Below are 18,562 nucleotides of genomic sequence, written 5' to 3'. Positions count from 1 at the left end.
GAGAAAGACTTTGAAAGAATTATTGTTTTATTCCTATTGGTATCTTTGGCTTAAAAATATACAGTTTGGCTTCTGAGAATATTTTAAAGAAAATAAGTCACCAATATTTAAATTGTATTAATTTTTTAAAGTAGAAAAGTGTCTGCAAAAGTTGTTGATATAAAATTTTTGAAGCCAACCAAATAACTAATTTCTATTTTTGTTGGGGAAAAGAAAGGAAGGAGAAACAGAAAAATTGGATGTTACACAATAGTAAATTTTATCTGCATTCAAGGTGCTCCTTAGAAATAGTAAATAAACTCTGATTCAGACTTGTTTTCACCCGTTTTTCTCTCTGCCTTCTATTGCAAAACCAAACTCTTACTACTTCTTTCTCAAGATTCAGTTCTTCAGCCATTCGCATGATCTCTTGAGAGGAAGGTTTATTCTGTTCTCCAAAGTGTCTCTCCAGAGCATCTTTAGCAGCGATACTGAGTAGGGAGGGGTATAGAGAAGGGTGAGATTAAGGTGTTTTAATGATGTTTTGGCAGATCAAAATTCAATAATGTTGAATTTCATAAATATCAACATGAAAATATTTAAAGACTGAAAACATTTCCAAAGCTTCAACAAAGATAAGTGTGTAGCCTGTAGAACATTTAGATGCTTGTGTTACACAGGGTACCGTAAGCAGAGTCACAGGAAGAAACAAGGGAATTTAGACTTTCTATGTTTATCCAACTTTGTGCCACTAGAGGGCACTGACTTCCTGAAAAGGAAATGAACACTTCTGTGGGCATTTCTAAATGTCCCTCAGAAATCATTTAAGTTATTTATAATAGGTGAGATATTTAGTGAATAACTCATCGACCAAAACAAAATGTATATTTTAGCATTTCCTCTGTAATTTTCACACAAATTACCAAAAGATGAGCCAACAGTCTTTCTAGCTTGAAATGCAAGGAATCATGTTGGACTTTAAGAGACTGAAATACTGATTGCTACTTTTGCTATTTTTAATAACATAGATACCATATTGCCAGAGCAAAACATATCTGAAAGGACAGCAGAAATAAACACTTTGTATAAGTAATTAATTCTTGTTTTAGCCAAAAACCTGTGGAGTGTTCTCGAATCAAATAACATACTTTTCCATCAAATGTTAAAAAATTACTAGCTCTAGGTTATTAAATTATGCTTTTCCACCAATCTTGTTTTTTCAATGGACTCTATTCACCATGCATTTGTGTTATGTTGCACCTATATTCTCAAATACTCTTCCATATATATATATATATATACACACACACACACACACACACACTATATATATATCTATATGAACATATACATAGATATACTATATATATGTATATATTCCATTTCCTCTATACCTTTTAATGTCTCAAAAGAATACCTTATAGTTGTTCTTCGCTTCCTTTTCCTTTCATTTGCTCCCACTTTTTCATTGTATAAAGCTGTAATGGGGAAAAGAGAAACAATTGCAAAAACAAAGTAGGTTTTAAAAAACTGTCAGATTTGAGTTTCAAGTTTTCTTTATAAAACAATGCAAAATAAAGTCTATACATTTTTGTTTTACAGTTTTGCATTCTGTGTTATTTTATAGTACAAGACCCAACACAAAAATGTTAAGGCAGAAATACGAACTCTGCAAAGACAAACGTCTATAAATGATGACCCTACCATAGTTTCCTTAGAACATTTTATTGAAATGCTCTCAAACTTTGCTCTTTATCCAGCTTTGATGGTAGTATGAGTAGGTAATTTTATTACATTAGCAATTGCTTACGTACTTATTTGGAAGACTGGTGTGTACAAATTCTCTGCCTACGGTAATATTAGGTTATAAAAATTCCTGTACGATCACTATGGTATAGCACAGAGGCAAAAAATCTGGATGTGTTTAAAAAAAAAAAAAAAGTCATGTCACCACCTCGTGCCTGTGCCACGTTATCTAGAAACCTGTTCTTCAGGGGCGCCTGGGTGGCGCAGTCGGTTAAGCATCCGACTTCAGCCAGGTCACGATCTCGCGTGAGTTCGAGCCCCGCGTCGGGCTCTGGGCTGATGGCTCAGAGCCTGGAGCCTGTTTCCGATTCTGTGTCTCCCTCTCTCTCTGCCCCTCCCCCACTCATGCTCTGTCTCTCTCTGTCCCAAAAATAAATAAAAAACGTTGAAAAAAAAATTTAAAAAAAGAAACCTGTTCTTCTACAGCTTATCTTCTCACTCGGTTTACCCTTCTCAGTAAACTTATTCCTATGCTTTCATTATCCTTCCTTTTTTTAGTATTATGAAACATTTTTTGTAATATGAAATTTATTGTCAAATTGGCTTCCATACAACACCCAGTGCTCATCCCAATAGGTGCCCTCCTCAATGCCCACCACCCACCCACCTCCCCTCCCTCCCACCCCCCATCAACCCTCAGCTCATTCTCCTTTTTAAGAGTCTCTTATGCTTTGGCTCCCTCCCTCTCTAACCTTTTTTTTTTTTTCCTGCCCCTCCCCCATGGTCTTCTGTTAAGTTTCTCAGGATCCACATAAGAGTGAAAACATATGGTATCTGTCTTTCCCTACCATTGTTTCTAGGTTAAAACATCACACAGCCCTCAGAGATCTAACTTCAGTACCTCCGACTTGCTCTGCTTCCTCCAGCCATTTTGATAATATTGCTTTTAGTTTGCATGCATTTTTAAAGCTGAGCTGCAGGTTTTCAAATCGGCAGATAGTCGTTTGACTGAATTCTGAGCCATGCACAGCTGCCAGGGCTTCCCCGACATTGGTTTGGGTGTATCCTGTGAGAGGGCAATAAAGACCCATTAGCTCCAGCTGTTCAAGAAAGATTCACTTTGGTCTTTCTTTTGGTCTTTAACTATGAAGTATTTCTTTTAAACATATGCATTGGCAATTTAGAACTGTTTAGTAAGTTCCATGTAGAATTGTCAAGTACTTCAAAAAATACTCTTAGTTAATTTTTTCTAGAAGGCAAAACAATTCAGACAGGAATGTGTGCCATTCACAGTACTTAGTGACATTGGATAGAGGTGTCAAACATTTTATAAGACACTAAAACATTTTTGCTGTCTTTATTAAATGTCTGATGACATATGCTAAAAAATACAGTGTATTAAATATGATGCATAAAATATATGATATATCACAAATATTTTTATCTCAACTATAAAATTTTCAACTATATTGCTAAAGGGTACCAAGTAAAACTAAGAATTATGTTTACTTTCCCTAAAAACATGTTTATTACAAGACCGTGATCTTCGGTCTTTTACATGTGTATTTTACATGTATCTTCGAGGACATTTATTATATCATTTGGTAATGCTTCAGGCCAAAGATCCTCATCGATTGTCCCAAAACATTTTTAGAGTACAAGTTGATATCAACCATCAGCATTGAATTTGAAATATTAACAGCAATATAAATAGCTCATTGAAAATGGTTGTTGTAAAGATGCCTATTGCTGTGTTTATCATATATAGTCATTGCATATTAATTCAGGGCCTATAGCTATATATCTGTATGCATAAAATGGTTACATACAATGCCCATCAATAAATATTACAAAATTACCTGTGGTTCATTCCACAGGTGCAGAGGGTGGAACTATCATTTTCAATCCATTTAAAAGATACACTACTTCATGAATTTAAATCAAGGTTAATTTTTATAGTTATTTTATGTTAAAAAACCACGATTGAATAGAAAGCATTCAAAGGCTATCTACAGTTCACAGAGAAAGAATTCCAAATGACTATAAAACACATGAAGTACCGCTTTTCAATCTTCACTCAAATTTAAAATGAAAGTACCGTGAGGTACCACTTTGACCTATCTGATTTACCTGATTTGCAAAGACCCAAAAGATTAAACCACATTTTTCTTCAACAATTTTATTCTGTGTGCTGTCAGTCACTGTTCTAAGTGCCAAGGATATGCTTTTAAGGAAAAATAAAAATAAAAAATTCCTGCCTTCATAAAGATTATATTCTGAGCAGTTTGCCAAGAGACACTCGTGGTGGTAAAATTTGGTACAACCTCTATACAGACCAATTTGACAACATCTATCAAAATTACAAATACACACACTTTAAGAAATTGTGTTTTTAACACTTGTCCTACATATAAATTTATGTAGGTACAAAATGGCATTTATGATGTGAATCATCATAGGATTTTTTAAAAATGAGTTTTAGAGAGAGACATAGCGTGAAAGCAGGGGAGGGGCAGAGAGAGAGAGAGAGAGAGAATCCCAAGTGGGCTCTGCATTGTCAGCATGGAGCCCAAAGTGGGGCTCAAACTCATGCACCACGAGATTGTGACTGGAGTCAAAATCAAGAGTCGGATGCTCAACCGAATGAGCCACTCAGATGCCCCTGTAGGAGGACTGTTTAACAATGTAAGATTGGAGATGACCTGAATTTACCATCAATAGGGACTGATTAAAAATAAATTCATGTGACGGAATTTGATAGACCCATTAAAAAAAAAACTATTAGGAAAGCTCTCTAAAATAAACAGTTAAATAAAAAATATCTGGGGGCACCTGAGTGGTTCAGTTGGTTGAGCATCTGACTCTTGATTTTGGTTTAGATCATGATCTCATGGTTTATAGGTTCTAGTTCCATGTCAGGCTCTGCTGATCGTGGAGCCTGCTCGGGATTCTCTGTCTCCCTCTTTGTCCAGCCCTCTTCTAAATAAATAAACATAAAAAATATTTTGAAAAAAATCTATATTGAAAGGTCTCTATAGTTGCTTATATGTACATAAGGTATCTCTGGAAGGATGCAAAGAAACCTGATAAACAGGAAAGACAAACAGAAAGGATATATCTCACTTACGCCCCTTATGCCTTCGAATCATATGAATGACTTATCTATTCCTAAGTTCAAATAAAATAGAAAAACAAGTACTTCTAGACAAATTTTGAGGTAGGTAAGTGGGAAAAAATAGCATTAATTTAAAAACCTATGTATTTAGGATATTAAGAATTAACAAGGAGATAAAGGTTTTTGTAGGATTTCCATAATTGGAGTAACTTCTATCCACAGCAGAGATGAAGAATGAGAACTTAGACTTCTGAGTAGAGTATAAGAGACTGAACAGTAATATAGTAAGGATTTGCAGACTAAGGTGTATGCCTGTTACTCTTAAAAAGTGCATACCTAACTTAATTCTTCTCACTTTAAATTCATTGGCAAATTTCTCAAGTTCTCGGATTTCCGGAGAATCCATGTCTATCGGCTCTTCAATCAGTTTACTTTTCCGCCTGAGTTCCTGCTTGAAATCAGTGACGGTGGGGTCTTCTGCCAGAAGAGGCTGGTGCATGGGAGGAAAGCCATGACTCAAGGTGTGGTCAGGAAACTTGTAAAGACAAGGGGTTAAGCTACCTGTGAATAAACAAAGAGAGGAAAGGAAAGGGATTTGTAATTGTCCGCCATTTCTATACAAGCAAAAGTTTTGCACCTTTGAAACCATTATTTCCCTACAGCTGTCAAAGTAAAAAAAGATTTTTTTTTTCATATTTATTTGAGAAAGAGAGAGAGGGGGAGGAGCAGAGAGAGAGAGGGAGACAGGGAATCCCAACCACCTCCATGCTGTCAGCCCAGAGCCCAACATAGGGCTTGATCTCAGAAACTGTGAGATCATGACCTGAGCCAAAATCGAGTTGGATGCTTAACTGACTGAGCCAACCAGGCGCCCCTAGCTATCACAGTTCTGAAAGGTTAAGTAACATTCAGCCTTCTAAAATAGCAGTCAGAGTAGCTTAGTAAAAATGATGTTTCTTTTCCACCTTCCCCAGAGCAGCGAAAACAAAAATAATGCCAAAGGAAAAAAGCAGGGAATTGCAAATAATTAAAATAGAAATAAGCAAATACTCTCAGAAGTATGTTTCCCATTATTTCATTTTTCTCTTAAGACACCTGTTCCTGTGAATCTGAGGTTCAACTAAAACTGGAATGTAGATTTCAATCTCTGTTATTTTAATTCATTACGCAAATAATCTGTGATGTTTATTATAAACAAGGCATATGCTTAAAGTGCTGTGCTGGGAAGTTTTCTTAGTATTAGAAAATTAATTTTACAATATTAAGAAGCTCCCCTGTTTTATCAGTCAATGCTTAATTTCAAGGGAAAATAATCATGTCCTTTTTTTTTAACAAAGGCAGGTGAAAAGAAAATAATGAGAACATGAAATACATTAATATGGTTAAATAGATTCAAGGAGTGAAAGGAAAAAAGGTAATTTTTAAAGTTCTGTTAAAAGGCAGCATCAAGATTTCTTGAAAAGTATACAATATAATGGAATCATTTCTTGATTATTATTGAAGGAGCAAAACTAATGACAAGGAAGGGTGCAATTCTAGATATGATAGGCAATCGCCCATAAATGATGAAGCATTAGATCAACTGACTGAGCTAAATAATAAATCACAAAAACACTAAAAGATGTGATTTTTTAAAAACTTCTTCCAGATCTCATTCTGTACTAGGAAAGGAGAGTCACTCTCAGTTGGGGAGCATGGGTGGATGACAGGTCAGCATCAGCCAAATTTCGACACATTTTATTTCTGTTTTCCTCATCAATACATTGTTTTTATTGGTAGAGATTTCACTTCAATTTATAGTTAATGACACTTGTATAAGCAAGACATTTTATACAAATAAAATACTTGGTAATTTATCATTTTTCTTATGAGTATAAATAAGTATTTAAGCTAAAAATAAATTACTATAGAATGTATGCAATAATCATTCTTGGAAACACTGAAAAAATATATCAAGTTTATGCTACCTATTATTTTTCTATAAATACATTCACAAATCAAAGACATGAGTAATAATGTAATTTTCTAGAATATATAAATCTTATATTAATATATCAATATGTAATAACCAAAGAATAGTGTAAGTCAGCAAATGATCGACTTGCATTATTTATATGACAATATGTAATTATAAAGTGTGCCCCTTTCCATAGACTATGTCCTTTTTGGGAACAAAGTAATATACAAGTGAGGAGTTAAACAAAAATAGCATAAAATAAATTTAGCTGCTGTGAAATATATTTGAAAGAAACTATTCCTGTCTAAAAAAATTCATGCTTCTTTTACAAACCCAAATTACCCAGTTTTACTTTTTAAAGTCAGTTAATTGTCCACTCTATGCTTTAGTGGGTGGTATATTGATCAGACAAGATAAAATTTTCAAAAGCAGTTCTATCAATTTTTAAAATATTAATTTCTTTTTTTTTAATGTTTATTTTTGAGAGAGAGAAAGAGACAGAGAGTGAGTGGTGGAGGGGCAGAGAGCTAGGGAGACACAGAATCTGAAGCAGCCTCCAGGCTCTGAGTGGTCAGAGGTCGATGTGGGGCTTTAACTCATGAACCATGAGATTATGACCTGAGCCGAAGTCGGACACTCAACTGACTGAGCCACCCAGGTGTCCCAATGTTTACTAATTTGCATTTCTGCTAGTTGAAGTAAAAGAAATTACATAAAAGGAAACCGATCATGTTTATTTTAGGATTTGCTTAATATTTATCTCAAGACTTTGCTTCCACTTAGGCTTTAAGAGTTGGTACTCAGATATATGAAAACAATCTTCACTTCTTGTATCATTCAGAAACACCAAATGTCACTCAAGACACTTAATGATGAAGTACTATGAGAAAGAGTAAAAGCAGCGAGAAAAAAATAAGCTGCTGAGGTTTTTTCTCTACCTTACTATTTTATTATTTTTTGTATTGAAGTATATTTGACAATGTTACGTTGGTTCAGGTATATGCCATAGTGATTGGACGACTCTGTTTGCTGTGCTTGCTCTAAGTATAGCTACTGCCATCTGTCACCAGATGATGCTGTTACAATATCATTGACCACAGGGGTGCCTGGGTGGCTCAGTCGGTTGAGCGTCCGACTTCGGCTCAGGTCATGATCTCACAGTCCGTGAGTTCGAGCCCCACGTCGGGCTCTGTGCTGACAGCTCAGAGCCTGGAGCCTGCTTCACATTCTGTGTCTCCCTCTCTCTCTGACCCTCCCCTGTTCATGCTGTCTCAAAAATAAACATTAAAAAAAAAATTTAAGCAATATCATTGACCACATTCCTTGTGCTCTACCTTTCATCCCTGTGGCTTACTCATTCCATACCTGGAAGCCTGTATCTCCTACTCCCCCTCACCCATTTTGCCCATGTCTCTCCCTTTTTCCTCTGGCAACCATCAGTTTTTTCTTTGTATATATGGGTCTGTTTCTGCTTTGTTCGTTCATTTGTTTTTTTAGATTCCACATATAAGTAAACTCATTTGGTATTTGTCTTTCTCTGACTTATTTCAGTTAGCATAATACTCCCTAGCTCCATCCATGACAAATGGCCACCTCATTCTTTAAGGCAGAGTAATATCCCACTGTGTATGTATATGTGCCATCTGCTGTGTGATTTTACACATTTAATGTATTTTAAAGCACTTCAGATAACTCATTTTACCTAAGTAAAATTTTTATTTTCCATAAATAATTTGTTACATATCTTTTATATGCTATGCCATAAGGTCTGAATTTATTAGCCTTTGTGGTCATCGTTTTTGATTTTTCTTGCTGACCATAGTCACACACTGCTACAAATCTACGTGATACTTTGTGCTGTGTCCATTTCACACTTGTCATCTTGTCTTTATATAAGTGAAATAGAAACAAATTTTATTCACAATTTAAAATTTAGAAAATTTAAGTAAAAGGAAGTTAAACAACCTCCATTGGATGCTACAATGAACCAACTATACAGCTAAAACCAGATCTAAAATCCAATGAGCACTGTAATAAACCACACTGAAATAATCACCTCATTCAATTTTTAGGCAACCTGTACTCAGGTAAGCCAAGTGTACTTCCCTTTAAAGACAGCTGCAGTTTAAATATATTTGGCTACATTAAACATATACTTTCAGATGAAAATATAGCTTATTAAAATATTAGAAGAGAGCCACCTCTAATTCTGGAAAATTATAGAGGTAGTTTATACATTATAAATACCCTGGAAAGGGGTGCCTGAGTGGCTGAGTCCCTTAGGCATCTGACTCTTGATTTCGGCTCACGTCATGATCTCACAGTCCATGAGTTTGAGCCCTGCATCTGACAGTTCAGACCCTGCTTGGGATTCTCTCTCTGCCTCTCCCCTGCGTTGTCTCTCACCCTCTCTCTCTCAAAATAAATAAACTTAAAAAATACTCTGGGAAAATCAACATTTAAAATATAAATTTGAACGTGAGTCCATGAAAAGTACACAGGAGATACTATGTTCAAAGGTTTGGCATCCAGAGCAAAGGAAAACACAATGTGTGATATGTTTGCATTTTTCATTAAGTGAATATATCCACAGTTATCTGCACAGACACATTTCTCCTGGAATTAACTTTAAACAGAAATTCATGACAGTCATAAGCAAAGGCAAAGTGCTGTGTGTCTCATATGATCCTATATTTGGGGGAGAGTGGACAGTGACTGGCAGGGTATGTATGGAAAGATATTAAATCTTTCTGAAGCACTGATTAAAAACAAAAACAAAAACGGGGCACCTGGGTAAGTTGGCTAAGCGTCCAACTTTGGCTCAGGTCATGATCTCACGGTTCGTGGGTTTGGGCCCGTGTGAGGCTCTGTCCTGACAGCTCAGAGCCTGGAGCCTGCTTCGGATTTTGTCTCCTCTCTCTCTGCCCCTCCCCTGCTCATGCTCTGTCTCTCTCAAAAGTAAATAAATGTTAAAAAAGAGATGTCATAAAAAAATTTATTTTTTATTTATTTTTTTTTCAACGTTATTTATTTTTGGGACAGAGAGAGACAGAGCATGAACGGGGGAGGGGCAGAGAGAGAGGGAGACACAGAATCGGAAACAGGCTCCAGGCTCCGAGCCATCAGCCCAGAGCCTGACGCGGGGCTCGAACTCACGGACTGCGAGATCGTGACCTGGCTGAAGTCGGACGCTTAACCGACTGCGCCACCCAGGCGCCCAAAAAAATTTTTAAAAATGGGAAGAAGATAAAAGAAGCAATGAATCCTCTGTAGCCAGAGTCTCATAAACAATTTCCAAAACACGGATAAAGCAGTGTGAGCCTAGAGAAGCACACAGCTAAACCTCTTGGAAGTGTTTGCACCTTCTTTACAGTCTGAAGTATATTTTCATGTTGTAGATTAATCCACCCAAACCTTTCTTTTATTTGTGTTGAGAGAGGGAGAGGGCACGAGCAGGGAAGGGGAAGAGAGGGAGGGAGAGAGAGAACCTTGTACCATCAGTGCTCAGCCAGATGTGGGGCTTGAACTGACAAACTGTGAGATCAAGACCTGAGCAGAATGCTTAATGGACAGAGCCACCCAGGTGCTCCTCACAAAAGCTTTCCTAAATTGCCGGGTCATAGATTTCCATGTGGCGGACATGGGAGAAGAAAAGAGGTAAATCTTTTAAAGCTAGCAATGGGGAGGCCGGGGTGGCTGGTTCAACACACTATGGTATGGGGCGAATTGCTCTTCCAGAGCACGTGGCTCTGGATGCTGACAATGTCTCTGAGGGTCCGGACTTGAAGCCTTACAAGAACACACAGGGGAACCAGAGGGTCACAGTAAAATTCACCATTTTGCTGGAGACATGCAAAGGAATGTGTATTTCAATGTTTCCATTCATTTATTTATTTATTTGTTTGTTTTTCTTCACACCTGACCAAGTGAGGCAAACCAGAAGTGTGAATTGTGATCTTTTCTATGCACGGGGAAAATCTTATCCATATACAGCAGGGATCCTCTGCATGGTTTTGTAATTTATTTGGAACACAGCCATGCCCATTTGTTTCCACGTGGCCTGGGAATGCTTTCCTGCTACAGTGATCAAATTGAGTAGTTGAGAGACTAAGAAAACTTAGGGAAAATGCCTCATGTTACTGCTACGAAACAGTTTTTTCTGATTCAGAGGTTAAAAAACAAACAAACAAACAAAAACCCCAAACCTTCAGAATTACTTCCTCCCTCAGAGTCAACACCACCAGAACAAGTTAGGGAGAAACAAAATAAAAAAGGAGAAGTAGAAAAAAGGAGGAGAAAGAAGGAAGAAGAGAAAGGAAGAGGAAGGAAGGAGTGGGGGAGGAACGAAGAACTGCAGAGGGGGAGACAAAGGAGGAGAAGAGGAAAGAAAACAACTTCAGAATGAGAGCTGGGCTCCAAAGTTGACTATTTCTCTATGTCAACCATCAAACTGATTTCTGTTGTCTATTGCATACGAGCAGTTAGAGAGGTCATTTTCGGTCATAATTATCTTTTCTTATTCACTTATTATTAAAAAGAAACAAAACAAAACAATGCGGGTGCCTGGATGGTTCAGTCAGTTACGCTTCCAACTTCAGCTCAGGTCATAATCTCACAGTTCGTGGGTTCTAGCCCCGTGTCAGGCTTTGTGCTGACAGCTCAGAGCCTGAAGCCTGCTTTGGATTCTGCATCTCCCTCTCTCTCTGCCCCTCCCCCATTTTCTTTCTTTCTCAAAAATAAACTTAAAAAAAAATTCATCTTTCCAAACCTCAGCTATTTTACTTTTCTCTTGAAATTATTTTTTTTAATGTTTTATTTATTTTTGAGACAGGGAGAGACAGAGCATGAACAGGGGAGGGTCAGAGAGAGGGAGACACAGAATCTGAAACAGGCTCCAGGCTCCGAGCTGCCAGCACAGAGCCCGACGCGGGGCTCGAACTCACGAACTGTGAGATCATGGCCTGAGCCGAAGTCAGACGCCCAACCGACTGAGCCACCCAGGAGCCCCCCTCTTGAAATTAATTTTTAAGTGAGGACTCTCATACCTCATTTTGGCTTGGCCGTTATATAATATGACCTTGCTGTGTTTAACACACATTACTGTGCCACTGATTTGCTCAGTTTCCCCAGGATGGTGGGCAGAGCGGACAGCCCACTGAGCGTGTTGCCTAGCTTTCACCCCCCTTCAGAAACTGGAGAAGAGAAACAATTTCAAATACTCAAGAATTAGCATTTGAGGTCTTTTTGTTGTTCTTTTGTGTTGTGTTGTGTTCATCTAGAAGAGACTTTGAAGAGCTTTTTAAAAATTTTTTAGGGGCGCCTGGGTGGCGCAGTCGGTTGAGCGTCCGACTTCAGCCAGGTCACGATCTCGCGGTCCGTGAGTTCGAGCCCCGCGTCAGGCTCTGGGCTGATGGCTCGGAGCCTGGAGCCTGTTTCCGATTCTGTCTCCCTCTCTCTGCCCCTCCCCCGTTCATGCTCTGTCTCTCTCTGTCCCAAAAATAAATAAATGTTGAAAAAAAAAAATTAAAAAAAAAATTTTTTTTAATTGACATTGAAAAATTTTTTTATTTTAAATAAAGAGAGTAGGGGAGAGGGGCAGAGGAAGAGAGAGAGAATCTTAAGCAGGCTCTTTGCTCGTGCGGAATCCCACATAGGGCTCAATCCCATGATTCTGGGATCATGACTGGAGCCAAAGTCAAGAGTTGGACGCTCAACCTACTGAGCCACCAGCCTCCCCTTAAAGAGCAATTTTAATTCACTGTTTCCTGTTATCCATGTTGTAGGCTGTTGAATGATCTAAATTCTCAGGGATGAAGGGACAGAAGAAGGCATTTAGCTGCAACAGTATCTAAAGAGAAGATCATGGGAAAGCCAGGTCAAGTTGGTACAAAATTGCCCCAATTCAACCTCAATAAAGTTGTAGCTCTCACCACAACTCAGATAGGAAGAGATTGAAACTCAGAGAGGCTAAGTGACTTGAACAGGTTTGTAATTAGTCCATGGTGTGGCTAATTCATCGTTCCCAATGAATCTTTCTCTTTGGTGTGCCCACATATGGATAAGGCATGGTGGATTCATTTCATAATTTAAAAAAATCCTCCCTACTAACCTTAACAAATATTAGCTATAGCTCTTCCCTTCCAGTGGGTTATTAATTTAACAAAACATTCAAACTAAATGTAAGCATCAGAGTACGGGTATAAGAGTACCACAGTAAAATAAAGCAATTTCACATCCTTTGAAATATATGTCTTTCTCTAGATTCCTTTCATATCGCATACATGACAATAAACCTGTCTTTATTGTACATAATAAGACGCTTCTGCGGAGTGTGGGCAAGTGGCTGATTTGATGAATGCTCTGAGGCTTCTCAGAAAATTCCAATGACATAGCCAGGTTTCTCTGGTGTATTTTATATCTCTGTGCTCTTATTTTTGAATTCCTGCGTTTTATAACTCAATTTGTGTAGCTTCTCTGGGGACAAAGACAGAAGAGTTCAGATTTTCTGGGGTTTAATCTATGATGCAAAAACCAATACTAAATATATGTCAAAATAATGACATTCCAATAATAAAGCATATCACTCTCAAAAGATATTCAAATATAATCTCGATGCTTGCCACGGTGAGTTTTTCTTTCGGTGACTAAATATAAATAACTTTTAAGACTCTAGTGATACATTCAAGTCTTAGCATGACCATGTTGCTGTTCATGTCACTAACGCAGGCTTTGGATCATTTTAAAGGGCTTTTCTGGAAACTCTCCTTTTCAACTGCAGTGAGGAAGAGGGTTTGCTGAGTGCCTGCCGAGGGGCTTGTCAGTACAGCCCCCACTGCCTGTGGACTCTCATTGTGAGCCTGGGCCTGGAAACTAGAAACGGGTTAGAATTCTCAGGCCAGCTGCAAACCCACTAGGGCAGTAGCCTCAAGGGGTAGGGAGGTGGTAGCAAAAACCATCTCAGTGTTTGGTCTGTGGTGAACCTCCATCCTCTGCCACCTGTTGCTAGTTTCGAAGGCATCTCAAGTTGGACCTGGCTTTGTGGTCAGCAAGGCTGCTCCTCCAAGAGACAGTCGCGTACAGCCATGTGCTGGTCACATCTGGTCTTCAAGATCCCAATGTGGTGTGGGCCATACAAAGCATTCTGCCTACACCTCTAGTGGCTCAATGCACATTCTACTATGTTTATAATGAGAGTAGCTTATCATCAACAAGGGCTGTTCTCATTAACCATGAATACTGACTAACTACTAAATATATGAATCATAAATAATCAGTCTTCCAAGGGGAAAAATATGGCCATCCCCATTTCATAATTACTAAAAAAAGATACTAGGACTTACAGGTCTTCATTAGTCTTCATCTTACCATAAAGGTGAGGATACTAGTTTATGTAGAATGCTCATTGACGGAATGTAAGTGGAGAACATTGTTTCTGGAATAGCTTTAAGTTTTAATGTTTTATTTAGTCTCAACATGAAAAAAATTGGAGAAATTAAATGTTGAACTAAAATACTTGTTAAATTTTATTTCAAATTTATAGCTGTAAATCCATGGGCTCCCCCCCCCCCCCCCCATCACTTATTAGGGCTGATAACAAGACACAGCAGTTAGAAAAGATTTCCTCAAGAGTGCTTGGGTGGCTCGGTCAGTTAAGTGTCTGACTCTTGATTTCTGCTTAGATCATGATCTCATTTTTCCTGAGATCAAGCTCCACATGGGGCTCGAGCTGACAGCATGGAGCCTGCTTGGGATTCTCTCTCTTCCTATCAAAATAAATAAACTTAAAAAAAAAAGATTTCCTTAATATAGGATTCATTTATCTAAAGCTTCTCCCTCAGTATCACACATACTCTCTCTCTTATTTTCTCACACAGAACTTCAGTAGTTTATTGTCACCCATAAGGTTTCTCTCCCTGTAGTAACCAATATAAAAGGTCAAAGAATACCCAAAAAATATGTATACAAAATTGTGTACTTTATTAAACCCTTAAAATCTTTTGTCTGGCCATATCTTAAAATTAAGTCATAAGGTTTGTTATGAATAGATTAGGTCAGATTTTCCTGTTAAGAAATGTGTTATCAGTGCTTTCATACAAGCATCAATAAATAATTAACCTTGATCTAGTGATGCTTTTTTGTCCAGAGGAAAAACAAAAGTAACTTCAACTATTTCAATCTCATTTAAGACTAACAACAACTCAGAGCTGCCACAGCTTTAAACAACTATCACTAAAGCCGCTACGATTCACTCTTAGCTTTCAATGTCTTATTTACCTTCACGGGCCAAATGTCCAGAAGAAATACTGCAATGAGGGAGATGTTGTAGAAGTCTGTGCTGTCTGCCTTGGTAGCCACATGAGTTTATTAACACTTGAAATGTGGCTACTGCAACCGAAGAACTAAATTTTAAATTTGACCTTATTTTAGCTAGTTTATGTTTAAACTTAAATAAGCACGAGAGGCTAGTCACAACCATATTATAACTGGTGACATAAGTAACATCAATAACATCAAGTGGCAATCTGCAGTTTGGCAGTAATGAATTAGAGTAAAATTCATACAAAGCAAACAAAAGAGTGAAGCACAGAAGTTCAGGGTTATGTAGAATAAGGGCAATCAGGTGTAACCATTATGATCTCTGAAGGCATCACATATTAGGGAACATTTCAGTAAGTAGTGGTTTACCAGCAATTTCCAAGGTTAAGCGATAAGAATTTCATGACACATTCTGCTAAAGGTTCCCTCAGACCCTCCTGAAGCCAAGACTATGCTGTATGTTAACTAAGTTGAGAATAAAAAATAATAAATAAGATTCTCTCAGACCCAAGAAATCCACCTTAGTGTCCCCAGACTCAACCTCACAAATGCAGACAATTTTTCTTACCTGCCATCACTCCATAGGTCGATGGCTGGTTTCCATAATGACAGGAAGGAACAGAATAATGAAGTCCTGTTGCTGTGTTTCCCAACGATGTCACCAGGAAATATGCACACAAACATTTAGGAGTTTGGATCAAAGACAAAATAGATGGGACTGGTAAGAAAATGTATGAGGGTTCAAGACACAGTCATTTCATTGCAAAAAGACACATTTATGGGATTCTTAAAGTTATATGGCAATGATTTGTTTTCACTTGGGGGAAATTCTCTGCTGAGGAGGCTAAAAGCAGAAATCAAATTTTGTCTTAGGTAACCAGATCATAAATTATCAATGTGGATGATAACAATCTTTAATTATGTTGTGCTCTATGAGGGGTGACTGACCGGCTTGGACATTGGCCAATTGGGAGTTGCAGAATTCTTGTAGGTTCCATCTCATATACACATTACAATAAACTGGAGAAATAATCTCGTAAAATTCTTGTATAATATGGTTGTATATAGTGGTCTTTCTCTAGAAGAATGGATACATAAACCAACTCTTGAACAGTCATTATCTCTATTCTCCTAACAATTTCTTCCATCAAAGAGAAAATGGCCAAGCAACCGGTCTCTATTTGGATACAATCATAAAAACCCCACTAAATGCAGATGTTGATGAAAAATCCATGACAGTGGATGATGTCTTTATGTTGATGTTGAAATCAAGAAGTTTTCTGGATGCCCACAATCAATGCAAAAATTCTAATAATAAAGCTGGTCAAAAAAAATTGTTGAGTGACTTGAGATCTATAAAGTTTGAAAGCAGTATATAAATATTACCTCATTCATAGTTTTACTTGTCTTGTGGAATCAATGTGTATTATGAAAATAAATTTGAATTGCTAAACTTTAATCAAGCTTTAAGCATGAATCACCAAGTTGACTAAAAGTATGGGTATTGACAATAAAACCACTCCTTATGTATTTTCTCATTTTTCCTTCATATCCTGAACATAGTGATAGGTTTGCATAAATATGATTATAAATTCTTGAATAAATATAAGATATTATTAAGTATAGAATTAGAATCCTTTGAAAATTCTGAGATACAATCTAGTGATTAGAGATATGAGGTCACCAGAAAGCAACATTTCTCTTACTATTGATAAATCTTCAAATTTTCATTTTAAAATTGACATGTAGAAAGAACTGAAGTAATTTTATATTATAATATTTTATATTATAATGATCAAATATAAAAATCTCACTATGCAATCCAAAATTAAACAAACATGAAACCCATGTTATATCCAATGCTCTTTTCATTATAGGCATTATTTCTACTTCCTTACCTAGTATATTATAATTTGGTCTGATGGAAAAATTATAAAATCAAATGCTATAATCATGTAAATATTATTTAAATATATACTTAGAATAGATATATCTATTATTTAAAATATACAATTAACTGTGATAACTGCTTACATTTAATTATAGCACATATTTTTGGTTAAAATACTTTATTATATTTTCCAAAAAATATGTTTGGGAGACTTCCATTATTGCCTTTTTATTTAAATTATGAGAATCTTTGGTAGATGAAAAAAAAAACCCTCTACATTAATAATTTTACCACAATCCAGATACATACTCTCTAGATTTAAAAAAAAATTCAGCTGCAGATTAATCCCAAACTTACTTATGAAAGAAATTTACTTAATTCAAAACTTTGTCCGCTTATAAATCTACTTTAAAAACTTTGTTACTGCATAAAGAAAGGGTGCATTAGCAACACATACCTATTTGTGTTTGAGACAATATATTCAAATTTTCAAGTTTAATTTTTACATAAGAAAGTTCTGTAAGAAAATATTAAAATTTCGTTAGAGATTGAAGTCTCTTCAGAACTCAGTTTTGAGAGATTTTAACTCAGTTTTATGGGTTCTAAATGTTACATGTGTCTTCTAGTTTTGATTTTTGTATTTTGAATTATGCTAAAAATATGTTTGTTAAAATCATTTAATTATTTTATTCTTTGAAATCCGTAGTTTTGATATTGGGAATCATTCAGTTGTGTTTACTGTGAGGTATATGGCTGTTTTTGGACATGGTAAAACCAAATATATCTTTAAGATAAAGAAGTAACACCTTTTAAACACTATTTAGGCTATTGCTTTAGTTTGCTCTTGATCCATAAATGCTTACATAAAAATGCTTTTTGGATTAAAAACACCCAGACTCACTGTTATGTAGAAAATCCTCTTTATAATAAAACCAACAATTGAAATTACAACGCTTACTAATAGTTCTTTAACAATTTCTTAGGTACTTTGGCTTTCTAAATGTACTTAATATTTAACTTAAATTAAAGGAGAAAATAAAAGAAGCGAGGAGATTCTAAGCTAACAAGATCCAAAGGATCCATCCTGAAACCTTTAGGCCCAGCCGCACGGAGACCCGGATGGGAGTCAGTACCTGTAGACATCACATTGGTGGCGTGGTTGGAGACCGGGAGGCACTCGGCAGCGCTGTGATGCATTATCAGAGGCAGAGTTGCAGAAGACTCGGAATTCAGAGGTATAAAGGTATCAGCCGAAGTAAAAGGTTGGCAACTCATTCCCACAAGAGAGTAGAAAAAGGAGGAGAACTGCTGCTCCCCAAATCAGAGTTTGATTATATTACTGTTTCAAAGGGCCGTTTCAAATCTCACTACCTGCATATATACATCAGGAAGGCTCTGAAGCAACCAGGAGGGCGCGTGCTGGTATTTATACTGCAGGGAAATCCCTTTCTACATGTTAATCGTCTTTTTCCCAGGGGTATTGCTTTATCAATCTGAACCATCTTCCTCCTCACCCACACATAATCCGTGCCCAAGAGGGAACCTGGTTCTGGGGTAT

At 36.9% G+C, this 18,562-nt stretch overlaps 1 protein-coding gene across 2 annotated transcripts; it reads right to left on the bottom strand.

Annotated features, from left to right (window-relative positions):
• Positions 1-259: 259 nt before the first annotated feature.
• On the bottom strand, positions 260-18,279 carry POU1F1 (POU class 1 homeobox 1). 2 transcript variants are annotated; one of them, XM_047875722.1, is made up of 6 exons: positions 18,138-18,279; positions 15,682-15,831; positions 5,177-5,401; positions 2,627-2,791; positions 1,397-1,457; positions 260-470 (listed from the first exon to the last, which is right to left on the bottom strand). In XM_047875722.1, exons 1-6 carry the CDS (start codon positions 18,277-18,279, stop codon positions 260-262), a joined length of 954 nt encoding a protein of 317 aa, XP_047731678.1. The 2 variants fall into 2 exon arrangements, with proteins under 2 accessions (XP_047731678.1, XP_047731679.1); XM_047875723.1 differs by having other exon boundaries at positions 15,682-15,753.
• Positions 18,280-18,562: the final 283 nt, after the last annotated feature.

The sequence above is a fragment of the Prionailurus viverrinus genome, chromosome C2 (assembly GCF_022837055.1).
Source record: "Prionailurus viverrinus isolate Anna chromosome C2, UM_Priviv_1.0, whole genome shotgun sequence".
Lineage (NCBI taxonomy): Eukaryota > Metazoa > Chordata > Mammalia > Carnivora > Felidae > Prionailurus > Prionailurus viverrinus.
The sequence above is the reverse complement of the archived record's forward strand: the minus strand, read 5'-3'. Positions and strand labels throughout refer to the sequence as shown.

What these genes read in the sequence shown, in the direction of transcription:
- POU1F1 (XM_047875722.1), bottom strand. Translation starts at nt 18,279, where the DNA reads ATGAGTTGCCAACCTTTTACTTCGGCTGATACCTTTATACCTCTGAAT. An exon ending in GACCTATGGAGTGATGGCAG is followed by an intron (nt 5,402 to 15,681) that starts GTAAGAAAAATT and finishes GTTTATTCACAG; the next exon opens with GTAGCTTAACCCCTTGTCTT. An exon ending in GGAAGCAGAGCAAGTCGGAG is followed by an intron (nt 1,458 to 2,626) that starts GTACTGAAGTTA and finishes TCCCCATTACAG; the next exon opens with CTTTATACAATGAAAAAGTG.